At 40.7% G+C, this 23,487-nt stretch overlaps 1 protein-coding gene across 1 annotated transcript in view; it reads right to left on the bottom strand.

Moving 5' to 3' along the window:
• The window catches only part of TM9SF3 (transmembrane 9 superfamily member 3), a 52,512-nt gene that overhangs the window by 23,231 nt on the left and 5,794 nt on the right, over positions 1 to 23,487 (bottom strand). The window contains 8 exon segments of the mRNA XM_070752110.1: positions 265 to 431; positions 3,715 to 3,846; positions 7,022 to 7,099; positions 11,331 to 11,368; positions 11,371 to 11,475; positions 11,899 to 11,913; positions 16,071 to 16,193; positions 17,758 to 17,953. Of these exon segments, the coding sequence (XP_070608211.1) occupies positions 265 to 431; positions 3,715 to 3,846; positions 7,022 to 7,099; positions 11,331 to 11,368; positions 11,371 to 11,475; positions 11,899 to 11,913; positions 16,071 to 16,193; positions 17,758 to 17,953 (854 nt within the window).

The raw sequence follows: 23,487 nt of genomic DNA on the forward strand, positions 1-23,487 counted from the left end.
TTGGTTCAACGGACTATGTTCTATCCAAGGAGACTTTAGGATCTAATTCATCATTTTAAAATTAAAATAGGTATTACCACAATTTTTACTTTATGTTAGCACTCTCAGTCAAATAAATATATGAGCATTATCGATGTATCTTCTGCTTGTACAGCTATTTTTCTATCTTTGGAAAACTTTAGTGCTCCAAAAACAACTGAGATACAAGTGGGCCCAATGGGCCTTACCAATGTATTTTTAATATAACCAGAAAGTAATACTTACTCTGTATATAAATCTTCCAGCATGGCGACAATGATTACTATGAAAGAAACTGCAAATATTTGGCAGCCAGAACCAATAAGGGATGAAAATATTAAAGGATGGCTAGATGGCCTGAAAACATCTCCATGAACTTGTTTCCAACCATATTCATCTCCTAGATCTCTATCCTGCACAAAACACAATACATTCATTCAAAACAACAAGAAAAGGGCTAATTGACAAACCACAGTCTAATTCAGTTTACAGTTTACAAAGTAACTGGCTCTACTGAAACCCTTTCTAACCTGCACAGATTTACTCCTACCTTGCAGCAAGAGCAAGAGAAAGCTAAAAAGCTCACCTCTTTGGTCAATATTTTATGATAATCTCTGATCGACAACCTGCAATCACTAAGTCTTTTTTTTTTTAAAATATACTTTACTAGATTATTAAAAAAAGAAAACAGGGAAAAGGGGGATGAGAATACAAAAAAGAGAAGTTGGAGGGGAAGGGGGTAAACAGTATTTTTATACAGCGGCTTATATATATTATTGTATATACATTCCAAATATTTGTCTATATGTAAATATTTTGTATTCAATATTCTTATTTGGATAATCTTATAGCTGTAGTATTTGATAGTCCAAGAATAATGTGGAAAGAAGAGGTGATTGGAGGTGGGATAGAAAAGGAAAGAGGAAGGAAAGAAAAGAAGAAAAAAGAGAGAAGAAAGAAAAGAAAGAAAGAAAGAAAGAAAGAGAGGAGGGGTGGTACCTGCAAACTAGCAGGCATTTGGATTGTGACAACTTAGTTTGATTATGTTTGTTATTTTTGTTAGTGAGAAGTAATTGTAGGTTGTGATATTAGTAGGTTCCTGATAATTATCAAATGGATTGAACTCAGACAGAGGTTGTATTGATTTTGGTCCGAATTTCTATTGTGTATATCTTTATTTTGATTTATATTAAGAGATTTTGATTACGGTAGTTTTTGTTTTATTGTTCTTAAAGTTGGATAGCCATCTGAACCATTTCTCCCAGGCCTTGTAGAACTCTGAATCATTTTTGTTTTGAATTTCCATTGTTATTTTTGATAGTTCGGCGCACTCCATAATTTTGCTAATGATGGTTAAATTTGTCGGAATGTCTTCTTTTTTCCAATGCTGTGCGTAAGTTAATCTGGCGGCCGTTAGTACAGTGATACCTCGTCTTACAAACGCCTCATCATACAAACTTTTCAAGATACAAACCCGGGGTTTAAGATTTTTTTGCCTCTTCTTACAAACTATTTTCACCTTACAAACCCACTGCCGCCATTGGGATGCCCCGCTTCCAGACTTCCGTTGCCAGCGAAGCACCCGTTTTTGCGCTGCTGGGATTCTCCTGAGGCTCCCCTCCATGGGAAACCCCACCTCCGGACTTCCGTGTTTTTGTGATGCTGCAGGGGAATCCCAGCAGAGGAATTCCAGCAGCGCCAAAACGGGTGCTTTGCTGGCAACAGAAGTCAGGAGGTGGGGTTTCCCATGGAGGGGAGCCTCAGGGAAATCCCAGCAGCGCAAAAATGAGCGTTTCAGCTGGCAAAAGGGGTGAATTTTGGGCTTGCACACATTAATTGCTTTTCCATTGATTCCTATGGGAAACATTGTTTTGTCTTACAAACTTTTCACCTTAAGAACCTCGTCCCGGAACCAATATAGTTTGTAAGACACGATATCACTGTATATTAAGTTCTTCGTGCTTGCAGTATACATCAGTATGCTTTGACAATAACACTCATTTTGGATGTTCCTACCTTTTATGTCAAAGCCATTTAAGCTGGATACCATGTCAATTTAGGCTATTTACTATTAATGAGCAGTGCACAGTAAATAAAAATATGAACTGACTTTTATATATGTGGGCTTCACATTAATTATCATTTCTTTAAATTAGGAATGCATACATATTTTCAGGTTGAAAGTGATTCCTGTCAGAAATTACAACTGGACAGGACCAGGACCAAAATTAAATTTGATTCAAATGTAAGCAAACATATTTAATATGATTATTCCTCACAATAATTTCCTTTATTTTCTTAGTTGTAATTTTTAAATGAGATTTGGAGCTGTACACAATGATTTGGGGATTAAGAATTATGAACTCTTGTGCTAAAAAAAATGCAAGTCCAGATGATTTGCAATGTTTTTATTACTTAATTATATTAATGGAAGAATCTGAATTAGTTAATAAATTAATTAGTAACTAGTTAATAAACTAGTTCAAACAATGTAATTACAGAGAAACCAGAAAAAATGTAAAACGCAAATATTATAAAATGACGTAAGTTATTACATCTCTCATATCGACGGCAAATTTAGCCTCTAATTTAGATTTGTTTAAACATAGACTTAGTTGTTTATGTTTCATTAGAGGTCTGAATGAATACATATAGAAACATAGAAACATAGAAGTTTGACGGCAGAAAAAGACCTCATGGTCCATCTAGTCTGCCCTTATATTATTTTCTGTATTTTATCTTAGGATGGATATACAGTATGTTTATCCCAGGCATGTTTAAATTCAATTACTGTGGATTTATCTACCACGTCTGCTGGAAGTTTGTTCCAAGGATCTACTACTCTTTCAATAAAATAATATTTTCTCATGTTGCTTTTGATCTTTCCCCCAACTAACTTCAGATTGTGTCCCCTAGTTCTTGTTTTCACTTTCCTATTAAAATATGAAAGTTAAATGCAAAAAGGGTTTAGATATGGAGAAGTTTAGGGATTCTTATGTTGGCTAGAGAATTTGGAAGGCCTCTGCATCAATGATCAATTGCCTTTAAGTCACATAGCTCAATCCCTAGGTAGGAAACATCTTTTTAAAAAGGATAGGCTCTATCAGAGAATACCTTATTAAATAGAACACTGGCCTATCTAGTTATGTAAATCAGCTGTCCAATGTGTAATCAATTTGGCCCCGGACATAGACCAGAGGGTCAAGTCTTGAAGAAAGGATATTTTTTTTCCACAGTAAACAACTGAGCATTGTATATAAACCCCCCCCCCCCCAACAATTTGGCCCCATTTCTTGGTCAACTGTATAATATTGGCAGGTACTAGAGTCTCTTTATCAATATTCTACTACCATATACACATATCAGACTTTCTGATTTTCAGCGACATTGGAATGTGTGCCTTGTCCAAATTTCTAACTCTAATCTAGTGAAGGAAGGATTAGAATGATGACCGAAGAAAAGGCATTCAAAATAATTGTTCATGAACATTTATCCACCTTCTTTGCCAAACAGCTTGGACTCAAAATCGGCTTTATCTTAAAACTGACTTCAAGATTTTGAGAATACTATTCTAATTAACGTATTGCATGTAATCTGTATGTTAAGCATATGCTATTTTAAAAATATCAACCAAGAATATAGGTTCCTTCTATTGAGATAAACTTTAAAAACAGAAAATAAAAGCAAAAGTTTTACCATATCATCCATTTCTTCTTCTTTACTATATCGTGCATAATCTTTCCTCAGGGTCCTCATTAAAATCATAGAGACCAGGCCCACCAGGAAAATAACCATCATAAAGGAGTTGAAGATTGAAAACCAATGAATCTAAAATAAAAAGTGAACACTAATTAATATTTTTTTATTTACAAGCCCACAGATCTATAATTAAGGAGGGATCTAACATATTGTGGTTAGCTCTGGCCCAGCTCCTGCCCCAAGGACTGTGGATGTGGGGGAGACATCCACATGCTGCAGGCCTGTTTTGCCCTCCCCCCCAGTGGAATCTGCTGATGAAGGCTCCTCTGACCAAGAAGACATGAGTGACAGGGAGGAGGAGAGTGGGACAGACAGCTCAGAAGGAGATCAATTATCTAGCTCCTCCTTGGATTCAGAACAAGAGTTAATGATACAGCCACGCATGCGGAGAGCGATGCATAGGCAACAACAACTGAGAGATTATTACCAAAGAAAATGAGGCCACCTGTGGTTGGGTGGGGCTGTGGTCATTAGTGAGGCTGCTATAAATAGCAGCCTGTGGGTTTGGCCATTGTGGAGGATTATCTGATCGTTGTGTTTCGTGACTGCTTTACTGACTGTGAATTTTGTGTGCTGATTTTCCCCCGCTTTGAAACTAAACCAGAGCAAAGTGTGTTTCACTTTGTGAAAGAAGAAGGACTGTGAATTGCCTCACAGCTGCAAGCTAAGTATCACAGAACTGATAAGGGACTTGTACAAATTACCAGTTTGTTTGGAGACGAGTGCTCTTTGCTATATCAAAAGAGGGCTAAGTTTAAGTGAATTTTCATTATAAAGAACATTGTTTTGAATTTTCAAACGTGTGTGTGTCTGAAATTTGTACCTGTGAATTTTTGGGAGGATTCTACCAGAGAGCCCGACAGAACACTAACGAATGACATTAACTGTTTATGAATAGAAAGGAAGTTGAACTATGTATAAAATTCTGCAACCCCTTTGTCTGGCAAAGCTAAGATATATAATAAACCAAAATATTATGCTCCACCTTTTTCATTCGGAAGAAATGCAAAGTGACACAGATAAAATCTATTCCCACTTTATCTTATGTGAAAAGATAAAAATAGCATTTTTCTTCTCTATTATCACAAAGTTACAGTAACTAATCTAAGATTAGTAACTTGTTGAAATTTATTTGAAAATGATTTCAGAAAAAAATAAAGTAAGTATCTATGGTCCATTCTTCAGTTGAACATGATTTCTTCAGAAGCCAGGATAGAAATTTGCAGCTAACTTCCTATTGTAATTTATTACAAAACCAGCATGAGTAATTTTCACATGAGTATGTTTCGGCCGGCCAGGAAGGACGTCTTTGTGACATCAAAGCTCCGCCCATGGAATTCCCTATTGGGATTCCCTACCTCCTTTCCAGCCTCCCGACCGGCCCGGCAGCTCCGCGGCTCTTTTGAAAAGCTAACAGCCGGGCGGCGGGGCTTCTCAGCGTCCTCCTGACCCCGAACGCTGACCCCGAACTTTTGCCAAACTTCCGGGTTCGGCGCTTCTCGGCGGCCTCCCAAACGCCGAACCCAGAAGTTCGGCGTTCAAGTTCGGGAGGACGCCGAGAAGCCCCCTGGCTGTTTCAAAAGGTGACAGCCGGGCGGTGGGGCTTCTCGGCGGCCACCCGAACCCGAACTTTTGCCGAACTTCTAGGTTCGGCATTGGGAGAATGCTGAGAAGCGCCCGGCTGTTTCAAAAGGTGACAGCCGGTCGTCGTCGGTTTTTTGCGTTTTTTTTCTTGCACGCATTAATTCATTTTACATTGTTTCCTATGGGAAACAATGTTTTGTCTTACGAACTTTTCGCCTTACGAACCTCCTCTGGGAACCAATTAGATTCGTAAGATGAGGTATTACTGTATCTTCAAGGGAGAAAAAATCAGTTGCCTTTTGAAAAAGCATTTTTCAGACAGCATGAATATTGCTTACTATGCTGCCCCAAAAGGAATTTTGATCCATTATTCAATTTACAGAACAGGCTCAAAAGCCATGTTTGTTCTTGCCTTCTCACTGGTAATTAGACTCTATTTTACAAGGCATGTGATTGATAAGCAGCATGCACCACAAGCTGTTCTTTCTTGGATATATCACTGGCCTAATATTGCATGCAAAATACACATAATGGAATCTATCCATGTACAAAAGATATATGCTACCGTGTTTCCCCAAAAATACGACATGTCCTGAGTCACTTGTTTTGTGGTGGGTGCTCTTTTGGGTGGGTGGGGGGGGATGACAGCCAACCCGAGCTGATAGCCAAAATTCTAGCAAAAGCAGCCTGAGAGTTGTTCTGCCTGACTGGGCTCAGGCAATGCGTAACAGTCCAAGGAAAAGAAATCAAACACACACGTGCTCTGCTAATCAGCAAACTTGTATTAAATAAACAAAAAAGGGTTACTCAAAACAGTTCTTGGTGTCCAAAAACAATGAGAGTGCAAGGCTTACTTCAGCCGCATACAAAAACACAGGAAAGAACAAACAAAGACAACTTGGAATGAGCAAAGACGTTTCAGGAGTCCTTTTGAATCTTTGGAGCAAACAGCAAGTCCCAGAGTTTTCACTTCCCACTTGTCTGAAAAAGCTGGGTTGAAAACTCCAACGGCACGAAACAGAAACTTCAGAACAGGGACCACAAAATAACACAGATAAACAACCACCGTTTGCCTTGGGCCTTTGTTCCCTTTTATCCCTTTAGCCCTCATTAAGGGAACCACACCCAGCCCTCAGTATAAGAACCACACCCAGCCCAGGTGCTACTATGATGATTTGTAATACTCCTTAAAGCAATCCCTTCTTTGCATAGCTCTTCGGCTACGCAGATCAATATATTGATCTGCAGAAGAACCCAGGGACGAAAGACTGTCTGAGGGACTGCATGCCAAATCCCCTGGGCTGTCTGCTGAATCCTGCGTACCAGTGGCCTCGTCCTCCTGGCTGTCTGCCACATCTTCCTGGCTGTCAACCAGGCTTTCGCATTCACTTTGTGCCGCGTCTCTCCCATCTGTGGGAGCAACGGCTGGCCCAGGCCCAAACACAACAAGAGTGAACCTTTTGGGTGACAGGGTTGGGATGAGTGCATGTAACATACAACACCAGGACAAGGAACCTTTTGGCTGCATGCTGCATGCAAGAAATCTTTCCCCCTTTTACTTCAAGAGGTTGCGCAGGCACCATTAATCACAAGGAACATATCACCGGGCGCTATTTTGAGTACATAGGTTTCAATGTAATGAAATATAAAAGAGGCATACCCTATGTTGAAAGAAAGATGGATCGAGATATTTGTCAAATCTATCTTCAAACTTCACATCTGACTTTTTCCATTTCACCTGGAGAGAAATTATATTTAAAAAGATGACACAGTATATTAAAAATCAACAAAGCCAACCCAGTTCCAATTCCAAACAACACTAAGAAAAACATTAACTGCTAACATACTTTTTCTAGCAAGTCATTGGTACTTTCAAGTTTTAATGAATACAAGATTTTATTTTATTTATTTTTATTATTAAATTAAGCAAATGTAATGTTCTACGAGAGATCATTGTCTAACAACTACTCTAATGTAATGAAATGTGAAATGAATTTGGAAGATAGGAGCAGGGGGAAATCCTGCCATGGGAATTAGAATTATTAGATAAAAATGGGAGGAGCTCACAGCTGAATACAGGTAGTCTTCGACTTAACAACCGGGACTCACTGCTCACAGTCACTCATGCCCTCATCACCTCGAGGTTCGACTACTGTAATGCTCTCTACATGGGGCTACCTTTGAAAAGTGTTCGGAAACTTCAGATCGTGCAGAATGCAGCTGCGAGAGCAATCATGGGCTTCCCTAGGTATGCCCATGTTACTCCAACACTCCACAGTCTGCATTGAGCAATTTCCGGTCACAATTCAAAGCATTGGTTATGACCTATAAAGCCCTTCATGGCATCGGACCAGAATATCTCCTGGACCGCCTTCTGCCGCACAAATTCCAGTGACCGGTTAGGTCCCGCAGAGTTGGCCTTCTCCGGGTCTCATCGACCAAACAATGTTGTTTGGCAGGACCCAGGAGAAGAGCCTTCTCTGTGGCGGCCCCGACCCTCTGGAACCAGCTCCCCCCAGATATCAGAGTTGCCCCCACCCTCCTTGCCTTTCGCAAGCTCCTTAAAACCCACCTCTGTCATCAGGCATGGGGGAATTGAAATTTCCCCTTCCCCCTAGACTTATAGAATTTATACATAGTATGTTGGTATGTATGATTGGTTCTTTAAATTGGGGTTTTTAAGATTATTTTTAATATTAAATTTGTTCACATTGTCCTTTTTATTGTTAGCCGACCCGAGTCTTCAGAGAGGGGCGGCATACAAATCTAATAAATACAAATACAAATACAAACTACAACTGAGCCCAAAATTTCTGTTGTTAAGTGAGACATTTATTAAGTCAATATTGCCCCGTTTTATGACCTTCCTTGTTTCAGTAGTTAAATGAATCACAGCAGTTGACAAGTTAGTAACCGAAGTGAATCTGGCTTCCCCATTGACTTTGCTTGTCTGAAAGTCACAAAAGGTGATCGTATGACCTTGGGACACAGCAACAATCATACATGTAAACCAGTTGCCAAGCATCTAATTTTAATCACATGATCATGAAGATGCTGGAAAGGTTATGACTGTTAAAAATGGTCATAAGCAACCTTTTTCAGTGTCATTGTAACTTTGTACTGTCACTAAACAAACAGTCGTAAATTGAGCGCTACCTGTAATGGGCAGAGAAATAAACTTAGAAAGGACTGATAGTAAAGAGACACAGCTGGAGATCTGTGCTTTCAGATTAGCAAGATTATGTTAATATAGTTTTATTGTATTTACTTTGCCTTAGTTCCTCTTGTAATATTTCCTGTCTAATCTACTTGGAAGGCTGACATTCAGTGATCATTTAAATTTACAACAATGCTGAACAAGTATTAGTTATTACAATGCTGAACAAGTATTAATTATTACCAGTCCTCATTGTTCTAGCCATTACCGCTCACCAAATGTAACATAATATGATCCAGACACTTAGCAATTGACCTGGAGTCCAACCATTGCATTGATTGTATTTTTTTTTTTACATTCCTGCCAATTTCCAAAAGTCAAAGTCAGAGGGAAGCAGGCAGGAAACTGGAAGTATGATCATATGAAATCTTTACTTAATAATACATTATTATTATTATTATTATTATTATTATTATTATTATTATTATTATTATTATTGTATTATTAATTAGATTTGTATGCCGCCCCTCTCCGCAGACTCGGGGCGGCTCACAACAGTGACAAAAAACAATATATACTGACAAATCTAATAATTAAAAGCTAAGATAGCAATTATACATTTAAAAATCTAAAAGCAAGGAACCCCAATATAAAAAAACATACATACAGTCATATCATGCACTAGGACTACATAGGCAGGGGGAGATGTCTCAGTTCCCCCACGCTTGACGACAGAGGTGGGTTTTAAGAAGTTTACAAAAGGCAAGGAGGGTGGGGGCAATTCTAATCTCCAGGGGGAGTTGGTTCCAGAGAGCCGGGGCCGCCACAGAGAAGGCTCTTCCCCAGGGGCCCGCCAAACAACATCGTTTTTTTGACGGGACCTAGAGAAGGCCCACTCTGTGGGACCTAACCGGTCGCTGGGATTCGTGCGGCAGAAGGCGGTCTCGTAGATACCCTGGTCCGGTGCCATGAAGGGCTTTATAGGTCATAACCAACACTTTGAATTGTGACCGGAAACTGATCGGCAACCAATGCAGTCTGCAGAGTGTTGGTGTAACATGGGCATACCTTGGGAAGCCCATGATTGCTCTCGCAGCTGCATTCTGCAAGATCTGAAGTTTCCAAACACTTTTCAAAGGTAGCCCCATGTAGAGAGCATTACAGTAGTCAAGCCTCAAGGTGATGAGGGCGTGAGTGGCTGTGAGCAGTGACTCCCGGTCCAAATAGGGCCGCAACTGGTGCACCAGGCGAACCTGGGGAAACGCCCCCCTCGCCACAGCTGAAAGATGTTTCTCTAATGTGAGCTGTGGATCGAGGAGGACGCCCAAGTTGCGGACCCTCTCTGAGGGGGTCAATAATTCCCCCCCCCAGGGTGATGGACGGATAGATGGAATTGTCCTTGGGAGGCAAAACCCACAGCCACTCCATCTTATCAGGGTTGAGTTTGAGTCTGTTGACATCCATCCAGGCCCCAACAGCCTCCAGACACATACAGTCCTTGCCCAGCAACAATATCTCCCAGAACTACAATCACTTAACAGCATAGGCATGTGACATCACATATTACAAATGCATCACTTAGCAATGGAAATTTTAGCCCCAATTACCATTGTTAATTGAGAATGACCCGTATTGTTGAACCAATATTATGAGCTGCAAAAAGATAATTCCAAGCGGCATGTTAAATAGGAAGATCTTCTTTTCTACCAGATATATTAAAAGCAATTTCATTGTACAATTTTATGTCCTCCACTGTTGAAATACACAGGGAGAAAGTGTCATCCCATAAAAGGAATGCCAACCATATAAGTAGAAATGATATAGGAGTTATACCATATCACTGAGACTCTTATAAACACAACTTAAGGAATTTCTGCCAGTGGTAGTTTTAGGAAGAAGCAAAATTTAATGGAATTCTTTTTTCTAGATACCTATAGAACAACTGTTCTTTCAGGTCCTGGATTTAGAGATATAAATGGGATAATATACACAATTAGCCATGTGGGATCGGGATGTGGTATTCAAAATGAACAGTAAATATGTACAATCTTTCTATATAAAAATAGGAGGGTGATCAATTGACAAAATGCTCCCCTCACCCATTTTAAATTTTAATTCCCTTTTTACCACATCACCAATGAAGAAAAGAATTGCTGTGATTAGAAGAATCTCATTTTGTAACCATTTTAGCTCCGCTTTGTTTATCTGGAGATTAGGAAGTTCTTCTTGTTGGAATTTGGATAATACAGTGTTCCCTCGACTTTCGCGGAGGATGCGTTCCAAGACCACCCGGAAAGTCGAATTTCCGCGAAGTAGAGACGCGGAAGTAAATACACTATTTTGGCTATGGACAGTATCACAAGCCTTCCCTTAACACTTTAAACCCCTAAATACAATTTCCCATTCCCTTAGCAACCATTTAGATTATTACTCACCATGTTTATTTATTAAAGTTTATTAAAAAAATATTTATTAAAGGTGGATGAAAGTTTGGCGATAACATATGACGTCATCAGGCAGGAAAAAAACGTTGTATAGGGGGAAAACTGCAAAGTATTTTTTAATTAATATTTTGAAAAACCGTGGTATAGACTTTTCGCGAAGTTCGAACCCGCGAAAATCGAGGGAACACTGTACTATTCTCAGGATGCGAAGAGTAAACATACAATGAACTATGACTTAATCACAATATGTAAGGCCTGCTATCATGATACATAGTCAATATTTGGACAAAACATGGTTCTGCCAACATCCAATTTCTACAGCTTAACAGCTGTGTAACCATTATTATTTACAAATTCAGATTACTTACAGAGTAAGACATCTGGATTTTAGTGTTGGGTACCAATTAACTTTCCCTTCACTTGTTAGATTCACATCTACAATCCTGTTTCCATTATAACCTATTTCAAGCTTTTTATATGTCCAGAGATAAAAATCTTCACCATTTTCATCTGCTTCACAACAATGCCTACAGAGGGAGAAAGTGAGGAAAAGAAATTAATTTTCCTGCTCTAATTAACCATTGATTAATGGAAGTCTTCACAACAGCTTTGCTACAGAGTGAATAATGATTTGAGAAAATCTCATAGATTCCTGATTTTGAAGGAAGAGTTCACATTTCATAAATAAAACATTAATCCATAATAATATAAATTCTGCATTTTAATTTGTAATTTATAGTCCACATTACACAGTAGTAGATTCCTGCCGGTATGGCTAATTGCGCGCGGCTCTAGCACACAAGCATGGGTTTGAATGCAATTTTGCTTCCTTCACCAGTGCAGGTAACAAAATCTCCCAGTGACACACGCGCGCATGTTTCTGTGAGGTTTTTTGCTTCCGTGCATGCTTCAGCGCAAAAAGCCTCACCAAAACACACACACGCACAACCCCTTGCGAGATTTTCTACCTGTAGGAAGCAAAATTGTGCTCAAACCCGTGCGTGCATACCAGAGCCACAAAGCTGCGCACAATTAGTCGTACCGACAGGAACCCATTACTGATGTTACAGTGCAATTTCCTTAAACTAGTCAGAGGGAGCAACAACGAACTGTATAAAATACCAACTACTTCTTCATGCAATTCAAATTCAATGCAGCCTCCTAAGCTTGGATTTCTGAAATTTTACTATCTAGGCTCCTCTTAACTTATTGATTAAAGTATAAATAACTTTAGATATAAATAAAAAGCTAGAAATACAGTGGTACCTCATGATACGAACCCCTCATCATACGAACTTTTCGAGATACGAACCCAGGGTTCGGAATTTTTTTGCCTCTTCTTATGAACTTTTTTCACCTTACGAACCTGCCGCCGGCGGGATGCCCCACCTCCAGACTTGAGTCCCTCCTGTTTTTCCCACCCTGTCCTGCACCTTTCTCCCCTCTTGATCTCCATGGGCTCCTCCCGTTTTTTCCCACCCTGTCCTGCACTTTTCTCCCCTCTTGATCTCCATGGGTTCCTCCCGTTTTTCCCCACCCTGTCCTGGACCTTTCTCCCCTCTTGATCTCCATGGATTTCTCCCGTTTTTCCCCACCCTGTCCTGCACTTTTCTCCCCTCTTGATCTCCATGGGTTCCTCCCGTTTTTCCCCACCCTGTCCTGCACTTTTCTCCCCTCTTGATCTCCATGGGTTCCTCCCGTTTTTTCCCACCCTGTCCTGCACCTTTCTCCCCTCTTGATCTCCATGGGTTCCTGCCTTTTTTCCCCACCCTGTCCTGCACTTTTCTCCCCTCTTGATCTCCATGGGTTCCTCCCGTTTTTTCCCACCCTGTCCTGCACCTTTCTCCCCTCTTGATCTCCATGGATTTCTCCCGTTTTTCCCCACCCTGTCCTGCACCTTTCTCCCCTCTTGATCTCCATGGATTTCTCCGTTTTTTCCCACCCTGTCCTGCACCTTTCTCCCCTCTTGATCTCCATGGATTTCTCCCGTTTTTCCCCACCCTGTCCTGCACCTTTCTCCCCTCTTGATCTCCATGGATTTCTCCCGTTTTTTCCCATCCTGTCCTGCACCTTTCTCCCCTCTTGATCTCCATGGATTTCTCCCGTTTTTCCCCACCCTGTCATGCACTTTTCTCCCCTCTTGATCTCCATGGGTTCCTCCCGTTTTTCCCCACCCTGTCCTGCACTTTTCTCCCCTCTTGATCTCCATGGGTTCCTCCCGTTTTTCCCCACCCTGTCCTGCACTTTTCTCCCCTCTTGATCTCCATGGGTTCCTCCCGTTTTTCCCCACCCTGTCCTGCACCTTTCTCCCCTCTTGATCTCCATGGATTTCTCCCGTTTTTCCCCACCCTGTCCTGCACTTTTCTCCCCTCTTGATCTCCATGGGTTCCTCCCGTTTTTTCCCACCCTGTCCTGCACCTTTCTCCCCTCTTGATCTCCATGGATTTCTCCCGTTTTTCCCCACCCTGTCCTGCACCTTTCTCCCCTCTTGATCTCCATGGATTTCTCCCATTTTTCCCCACCCTGTCCTGCACCTTTCTCCCCTCTTGATCTCCATGGATATCTCCCGTTTTTCCCCACCCTGTCCTGCACCTTTCTCCCCTCTTGATCTCCATGGGTTCCTCCCGTTTTTTCCCACCCTGTCCTGCACTTTTCTCCCCTCTTGATCTCCATGGGTTCCTCCCGTTTTTCCCCACCCTGTCCTGCACCTTTCTCCCCTCTTGATCTCCATGGGTTCCTCCCGTTTTTTCCCACCCTGTCCTGCACCTTTCTCCCCTCTTGATCTCCATGGATTTCTCCCGTTTTTCCCCACCCTGTCCTGCACTTTTCTCCCCTCTTGATCTCCATGGGTTCCTCCCGTTTTTTCCCACCCTGTCCTGCACCTTTCTCCCCTCTTGATCTCCCCTCCATCAAGAGGGGAGAATGGTGCAGGACAGGGTGGGAAAAAACGGGAGGAACCCATGGAGATCAAGAGGGGAGAAAAGTGCAGGACAGGGTGGGGAAAAACGGGAGAAATCCATGGAGATCAAGAGGGGAGAAAGGTGCAGGACAGGGTGGGAAAAAATGGGAGGGATTCATGGAGATCAAGAGAGGCTCTTTTTGCCTTGCTTCATTGGGACTGCCACCTCTTGCCATCTCTCGCTGTCCCTCCCCCCACTCCGTTCGCCTCAGCTTCGTCTGCCGGCAGCTTTTTTTAAAAAAAGCCTTAATGTTTTGGATTTTCCTAATCAGCTTGCACGCATTATTGGCTTTTTCATTCATTCCTATGGTTAACATTGTTTCATCTTACGAACTTTTCACCTTACAAACCTCGTCCTGGAACCAATTAAGTTCGTAAGATGAGGTATTACTGTATAAGATCCATCCTTTTTCTATCCAAATACAGTGGTACCACTACTTACAAACTTAATTCATTCCATGACCAGGTTCTTAAGTAGAAAGTTTGTAAGAAGCAGCAATTTTTCCCATTGGAATTAATGTAAAAGCAAACAATGCGTGCGATTGGGGAAACCACAGGGAGGGTGGATGCCCAGGAGATTCCTAGACAGGCCCCACAGAGGCTTCTCCCCGCCTTTTCCGGCCCTGTTTCCTCCCACCAAATTCCTAGAGAGGCTCCACGGAGTCTTCTCCCCGCTTTTTCTGGCCCTATTTCCTCCCAGGAGATTCCTAGAGAGGCCCCACGGAGGCTTCTCCCTGCCTTTTCCAGTTACAGTTTCGGAGGCTTGGGCTTGGGAAAATGGTTCTTCAGAAGAAGCAAAAAAATCTTGGAACACCCAGTTCTTGTCTAGAAAAGTTTGTAAGTAGAGGTTTTCTTAGGTAGAGGTACCACTGTATTAAAACATAATATAATTAAATAATTTATTAAAAGATTAATAGTTACATCAGTAATATTTAGCTGTGAATCAGGCTTCCTATAATTTAAGAAAATATACAGTGCTGGAAAAAAATAAAGAGAACTCAATATAACTCCAAGTAACAACACAATATAACTCCAATTAAATCAAATTTTTGTGAAATCAAACTGTCCACTTAGGAGGCAACACTGATTGACAATCAATTTCACATGCTGTTGTGCACATTCAACTTTGCACAGAACAAAGGTATTCAAGGAGAATATTTCATTCATTCAGATCTAGGATGTGTTATTTGAGTGTCCCCTTTATTTTTTTGAGCAGTATATAATTCATGTATCAGATGACTACGCAAATCTATAGCTTTTAAGCAAACAGTAAGTGTTGCACACTTAAATGTCTTCTGTTGTGACTGCTTTTTTATCCACCTAACATGCACTGTTCCTTGTGATTGTCCCTGACTCAATATTATTATCACCCTACTACCCTTTTTTGTAAATGGAGTAGCTTCAGCTCAGACTGAAGCTGAGAAGAAAGCCAACTTCAATCTCCATATAGCCATCTCCAATTAGAAACATAGAAACATAGAAGTCTGACGGCAGAAAAAGACCTCATGGTCCATCTAGTCTGCCCTTATACTATTTCCTGTATTTTATCTTAGGATGGATATATGTTTATCTCAGGCATGTTTAAATTCAGTTACTGTGGATTTATCTACCACGTCTGCTGGAAGTTTGTTCCAAGGATCTACTACTCTTTCAGTAAAATAATATTTTATCATGTTGCTTTTGATCTTTCCCCCAACTAACTTCAGATTGTGTCCCCTTGTTCTTGTGTTCACTTTCCTATTAAAAACACTTCCCTCCTGGACCTTATTTAACCCTTTAACATATTTAAATGTTTCGATCATGTCCCCCCTTTTCCTTCTGTCCTCCAGACTATACAGATTGAGTTCATTAAGTCTTTTCTGATACGTTTTATGCTTAAGACCTTCCACCATTCTTGTAGCCCGTCTTTGGACCCGTTCAATTTGTGTAATAAAGCACAGTTAGGGAACCTGAATCATTTACATCCATCTCTAGTGCCAACTATAATGAACTTCAGAGATAAGAGGGGACCATTCATCAGCATGTTTGCTGATGAGGTTTTAAAGAAAGTTTCACCAGTGAACTGGTGGAGGTCACTTAGCACTTCGGTTCAGAAAGTGCTGAAGTAATGATTTCACTTTTAACCGCATTGTAGGCATACATTTCTTACCCCATATTGGCAAGTCATCAATGTACATCTGATACCAATAGTGATTTTTGATAGCATAAACAAATGCATCTCTGGTTTGTTTATCTAAATCTATTTCACAGTAGGTGGTCTGCATCACATCATCTGTAAAAAGTAAAACAATGTGTTAACAGTGCATTCAGATTGTTACATCAATATAAAACTGTCTGTCTGTCTATCAGCTTTCTATGCTGCCCTCCTTCGCTGGCTAACTGCAATTTACTCAATAAATGATAATAAAATCAACTGGCTTAATGTGATGCTGCAAGTGCACCTTAGGTTACAAATTTATTAAAGAAAAAATTAAAAACTAATTCCTCTGATGGACAGAGAGTTTTCTGCAGAAAAAAAATGTACTTTTTTCAAATTACATTCTTCCTTCCAAAGTTCCAAACAAATTTATTCATACTCTGTACTATTTACATTTAAATCTTGGCTTTAAAAAATTTAGTTTAAAAATTAGCTGGAAATCACCAAGTTAAGTTAATTGTGTTAACTGTGAAGTTAAATGAGGAAGAATTCTTACAAAAGTGAATACAGCCTGTTCCTGAAGCCATTTTTATTATAATCACCTGCAGTATAGATAACAACTGGGAGAAGCTGCTTCTCCCCAAACCTGTGCCCTGCATCCCGATCACAGAAATCGTGACTGGTTTACTCCACGCCTTGCATCACATGCGCCTGGACAAACCCATCCATCTCACAAGCAGCCTTGGCAACAGTGGAGTTTTCACCAGAGCAATCAGTGAAATAGAACTCAAACAGCTTTTTATTTATTTATTTATTTATTATTTGGATTTGTATGCCGCCCCTCTCCGAAGACTTTGGAAGTCAAGAGACGCGCCCGCTCCCAACTCGTCCAAACTTTCCTCACCAATTCCAAAATCCAGTCTTGGTTTTGGAAGGTTGCTTCGGCAGTGGGGTTTCACAACTGGAAGGGTTCCCCCCCCTCTACTTTTCCCATTATAAAATTTCCTGCAGGCAATGTAATAAACAGCTTTGGTGGCACAGCGGTTGGAATGCAGTATTGCAAGCTAACTCTGCCGACGGCCAGCAATTCAATCTTGACCAGCTCAAAATTGATTCAGCCTTCCGTCTTCCAAGGCCACATTGTTGGGGCAAAATGCAGACTTTGTAAACAGCTTAGAGAGGGCTGTAAAGCACTGTGAAGCGAGATATGAATCTAAGTGCTATTGCAAATCAGCTTAAATCATTCTACCCTATCTACTGGAAGCTCACAATTTTGTAAGGCAATTTTTTCCTTCCATTCAAGTTGTCCAATTGTTGGAGCCTGCCCTGATAACTCCCTGCAGTTTTCTTTGTAAGGATTTTCAGAAGTTACTTGCCACTACCTCCTTCCTAGAGCAAAGAGAAAGGGATTGGCCCAAGGTCACTTCATGCCTAAAGTGGGACTAGAACTCGGTGTTTCCCAGTTTCTGGCCAATGTCTTAACTGTTGTACTAAACTGGCTCTCATTCACGTTATTATATTTTATATATTTTGAAATATTTAATGTATTTTTCTTTTCTGTCTTTGTATTTTTCTGTTTTCACTCTTCAAATGTCTTTAAAAACTAATACATTTAAATTATTTGGAAAAAAGATTTTCCTGTTAAACAAACACAGTAATTTTTAAAACACCAAAAAATCATGACTTATGGTTATTTTACCTTTAAATTTAATATCCAAACCGCTGAACTCTAGTTCAACTCCTTGAAGTGCTTCCCCAAGAGTCTCGTGGTAGTGATCGATGCTTTTTTTAGTTCCACCACAAAAAGGGAGAGAGAAGTATTTGTACGTTTCCTGACGATTGTGATATGGTCCTACAGTATTCATCCATAAAACAACTTCTTCTTTATCTTGATACTGAAAAGAAATCATATTTTAAAATAAAGAATTATCAATAGGCACATTCTTTAGAATGGAAGAAATTTTCAGAGAGAAATATGAGGAAAATGCTTGAAAATATTGACAGGCAACTCCTGGTTTGCATGCCATCCAAAGAAATTATTATTATTATTATTATTATTATTATTATTATTATTATTATTATTTATTAGATTTGTATGCCGCCCCTCTCCGCAGACTCGGGGCGGCTCACAACAGTGATAAAAACAATATATAATGACAAATCTAATAATTAGAATCTAAAATAACAATAGTACATTTAAAAAATCTAAAAAGCAAGGAACCCCAATATAAAAAACATACATAGTCATATCATGCACAAAATCTACATAGGCAGGGGGAGATGTCTCAATTCCCCCACGCTTGATGACAGAGGTGGGTTTTAAGGAGTTTACGAAAGGCAAGGAGGGTAGGGGCAGTTCTAATCTCTGGAGGGAGCTGATTCCAGAGGGCCGGAGCCGCCACAGAGAAGGCTCTTCCCCTGGGTTCCGCCAGACGACATTGTTTAGTCGACAGGACTCGGAGAAGATCAACTCTGTGGGACGTCACGGAGACATCCTTCCTGGAGTCCACGTTTCAGCCGGCCAGGAAGGACGACTTCGTGACGTCAAAGCTCCGCCTATGGAATTCTCTATTGGGATTCCCCACCTCCGTTTGAGCCTTCCGACCGGCCGACAGCTCCGCGGCTCTTCTGGCAAGGTGACAGCCGGGCAGCGGGGCTTCTCAGCGGCCTCCTGAACCCGAATGCCGAACCCGAACTTTTGCCGAAGTTCTGGGTTCGGCGTCCAGGAGAATGCTGAGAAGCCCCCCGGCTGTTTCAAAAGGCAACAGCCGGGCGGTGGGGCTTCTCAGCGGCCTCCCGAACGCCGAACCCGGAAGTTCGGCAAACGCTGGGGTTCGTCATTTGGGTGAATGCCGAGAAGCCCCCCAGCTATTTCAAAAGGCAACAGCCGGGTGGTGGCGCTTCTTGGTGGCCTTACGAACCCAAACTTTTGCTGAACTTCCGGGTTCAGTGTTCGGGGGCGGGTCCATAAGGCGAAAAAAGTTTGTAAGAAGAGACAAAAATTTTCTGAACCCCGGGTTCGTATCTCGAAAAGTTTGTATGACGAGGGGTTCATATCACGAGGCACTACTGTACTTGGTAAGGAGTTCTATCTGCACCTCTCTCTATTTAGGTTTAACAATCACCTTAAAATATAAGTTTTATGTCGCATACTACCGTTCTCCCTTTAGCAGCTCAAAGTAATACATTAAAAAAAAAAACTTAGAGTGTGACTTCATGAATGAAACATAACATTTTTCTTCTATTCAATTTCTACTTGTTGCACAATTAGTTGGCCAGGACTAAAATTAGCTGGTATCTGCACAATGTACCCACAAAGCATCCAGTTGGATGGCAGTATCCAGCTGATCTTGACAATTCTCAAGAAATTACCGTACATAGGCCTGGATTTGATTAGTACTAATAAGGGAAATCACCAGGAAATCCCAGTACTATAGACTAAGACAGAAAAGCTGAATAATTAGCTCAGAAGAAAATAATGCCAGCTTTTCTATTGTGGAAGAAAAATTTTTATGGATACGATCAAGAACTGAGCTTATTTACATTTTTATTTATAAAGCACAATGTCTAGGTTCACATATAATACTACTGTGTTTATATGTTTAGCTTAAAAGCTACCAGTAAAACTAAGAAAACAACACAAGGAGGTTAGCAAGATGTATGTACTGTATCCAGTCAAACTATTATTAGTTACCATGCATAAGACGTACCCTTTACCCCATCCCAAAAGAGGGTGAAAACTTGGGTGCATTTTATAAACCAAGGCAGCCCCACTCACTCTTTCGACTCTGCCTGCCAACAATTTACCTCCTTGCAGCAAACAGCAGCAGAGCCTGATTAGCAGAAGCCACTGATTATCGGCCTCCAAACACAGCTGATTGATTGAAGTTGCTGGCAAGCCTACATTCTAAAATGAAAGTGAAACTAAAGCTGCACGTAAGCAAATTGCTGCAGGGAGAGCAAAGGCTGAAACTGGCTGGTATTTGCTAAAAGGAGGTAAATCAATAACTATAAATGTCTATAGAATGTTCAAATTACAGTGGTACCTCTACTTACGAACTTAATTCGTTCCATGACCAGGTTCTTAAGTAGAATCGTTTGTAAGAAGCAATTTTTCCCATAGAAATCAATGTAAGAGCAAATAATGGGGAAATCACAGGGAGGGTAGAGGCCCTATTTCCTCCCAGGAGATTCCTAGAGAGGCTGCATGGAGGGTTCTCCTTGCTTTTTCCAGCCCTGTTTCCTCCCAGGAGATTCCTAGAGAGGCCCCATGAAGGCTTCTCTCTGCCTTTACCGGTTACAGTTTCAGAGGCTCAGGTTTGTAAATGGAAAATGGTACTTGAGAAGAGGCAAAAAAAAATCTTGAACACCCGGTTCTTATCTAGAAAAGTTCATAAGCAGAGGAGTGTGGGTAGGTAGAGGTACCACTGTATTAGACTTATTTTTTAAAGACTGCTTTATTATTGTTCTAGACAACTTAACAAAATGAAGAAGCTTTTTAAAATAAATACTTGATCCGAAAAGGTCTAGTGCTATTGTATCTTCTTTTAAATAGCAGAGAATACTTCCACAAAGCCACATCAGTTTTAAAGATCTGTAAAAATATAATCTGAAATGTCCTGTTTTAGTAAGTATTAGTATTAAGATAAGGCAACTGAGTTAAATCCTGACTTAGTCGTGTTTGGAGTAGATCTATTTAAATAATTGGGAAGAGTTAGCGTGATTACATTTAAGAAAACTTCCTGGCATTAATATGCCAGATTACTTGTGGGACTGTCTTCTGCCGTATGAGTCCCAGCGACCGATTAGGTCCCACAGAGGTGGCCTTCTCCAGGTCCCATCAGCCAGACAATGTCGCTTGGCGGGGCCTAGGGGAAGAGCCTTCTCTGTGGGGGGGCTGGCCTTCTGGAATTAGCTCCCCCTGGAGATTCGCATTGCCCCACCCTTGCCTTCCGTAAGAGTCTTAAGACTCACCTATGTCTCCAGGCTTGGGGTAATTAGGTCTCAGCCCCCTGGCCAACGAAATGAGATACTGTATATGTTGTATGATTGACCTGATATGATTGTTTTTAAATATTGGATTTTTATATTGTAATTTTAAATTTAATTAGATTTGCCGTTGTACTGTATTGTTATATTATATGCTGTAAATAAATAAATAAATAATGCCATAATGTACATTTCTCTAATTCCTTGCTATTTCTATGGGTCAGGCACACATGCAGAGCAATACACAGCAAACAGTGTATATCATCCGTGCTGCATGGTGGGAGGCAGAAGCCTTCTTTCCTTTTTTTCCTACCCCAAAACTAAGGTACGTCTTATACTCCAAAAATACAGTAATGGTCGACACAGAAATAACCTGATGTCCTGAAACAGCAATTCCCAAAAATCAAAGTTGTCCACTTGGAAAAAAAAACAAATTTTCATTTCACCTTTTGACCAACTGAAATGTAGAACTATTTCCAATGCTATTATTTTAACAATACCATATAGCTTGCAGTCACATTTGCCCAGGTTCGCCTGGTGCACCAGTTGCGGCCCTATTTGGACCGGGAGTCACTGCTCACAGTCACTCATGCCCTCATCACCTCGAGGCTCGACTACTGTAACACTCTCTACATGGGGCTACCTTTGAAAAGTGTTCGGAAACTTCAGATCGTGCGGAATGCAGCTGCAAGAGCTATCATGGGCTTTCCTAAATATGCCCATGTCACACCAACACTCCGCAGTCTGCATTGGTTGCCGATCAGTTTCCGGTCATAATTCAAAGTGTTGGTTATGACCTATAAAGCCCTTCATGGCACCGGACCAGAATATCTCCGGGACCGCCTTCTGCCGCACGAATCCCAGCGACCAGTTAGGTCCCACAGAGTTGGCCTTCTCTGGGTCCCGTCAATTAAACAATGTCGTTTGGCGGGACCCAGGGGAAGAGCCTTCTCTGTGGCGGCCCCGACCCTTTGGAACCAACTCCCCCCAGATATCAGAGTTGCCCCCACCCTCCTTGCCTTTCGTAAAGTTCTTAAGACCCATCTCTGTCGTCAGGCATGGGGGAACTGACACATCTCCCCTGGGCCTATACAGTTTATACATGGAATGTTTGTGTGTGTGTTTGCTTTTAATAATGGTTTTTTTTAGTGTTTTTTTAAATTATTAGATTTGTTTTTTACATTGTTCTTGTTATTGTTGTGAGCCGCCCTGAGTCTACGGAGAGGGGCGGCATACAAATCTAATAAATAGATAGATAGATAGATAGATAGATAGATAGATAGATAGATAGATAGATAGATAGATAGATAGATAAATATAATATTCAATGTAAATGGCAGGGCTGCATGCAGCTTTCTGAAGCTTCTTTTTGTAGGCACTAAAGTCACTTGAACAACTTTTGCTGAAAACTACTAATAATTTCTGATATTCTGAGATAGAAAAATCTATGTTGTAAGCCCTTCATGCATTAATTGACTTCAAATCAGTTTTTGACTTCTAGTGAGTCCCTGGACTAGTCCCAGTTTTCTGGGCAAGATTTTTTCAGAATCTTGGTTTGCCAAATTGCCATTGCCACCTTCCTAGGCCTGAGAGAAAATGACTAGACCAGGGCTACCCATCTAGCTTTGTGCCTAATTTGGGATTAGAACTCATAGTTTCCTGGGTTCTAGCCAAGATTATTTAATATTACAATAAAATAATACTGGAATACTGTGCTCAGTTCTGGAGACCTCACCTACAAAAAGATATTGACAAAATTGAACGGGTCCAAAGACGGGCTACAAGAATGGTGGAAGGTCTTAAGCATAAAACGTATCAGGAAAGACTTAATGAACTCAATCCGTATAGTCTGGAGGACAGAAGGAAAAGGGGGGACATGATCGAAACATTTAAATATGTTAAAAGGTTAAATAAGGCCCAGGAGGGAAGTGTTTTTAATAGGAAAGTGAACACAAGAACAAAGGGACACAATCTGAAGTTAGTTGGGGGAAAGATCTAAAGCAACGTGAGAAAATATTATTTTACTGAAAGAGTCGTAGATCCTTGGAACAAACTTCCAGCAGACATGGTAGATAAATCCACAGTAACTGAATTTAAACATGCCTGGGATAAACATATATCCATCCTAAGATAAAACACAGAAAATAGTATAAGGGCAGACTAGATGGATCATGAGGTCTTTTTCTGCCATCAGTCTTCTTATGTTTCTATGTTTCTAATGACCATTTCGGAAAACTATTCATAGGCAAGATATAATCCCCAAAACAAAGACAAAGAATATTAACAGCTTATAATTATGGCTATGGGCCATTTTATAACACAAATTTGCTACCTTGCTTAGATCTGAAAATGTTAAGCATAGTACAGGATAGCAATTTCATTATATGTTACTGGGAAAAAAGCAATATGTTTTACTGAACAGAAACATAGAAACTGAATC

Source organism: Erythrolamprus reginae, chromosome 5 (genome assembly GCF_031021105.1).
Source record: "Erythrolamprus reginae isolate rEryReg1 chromosome 5, rEryReg1.hap1, whole genome shotgun sequence".
Classification (NCBI taxonomy): Eukaryota; Metazoa; Chordata; class Lepidosauria; order Squamata; family Dipsadidae; genus Erythrolamprus; species Erythrolamprus reginae.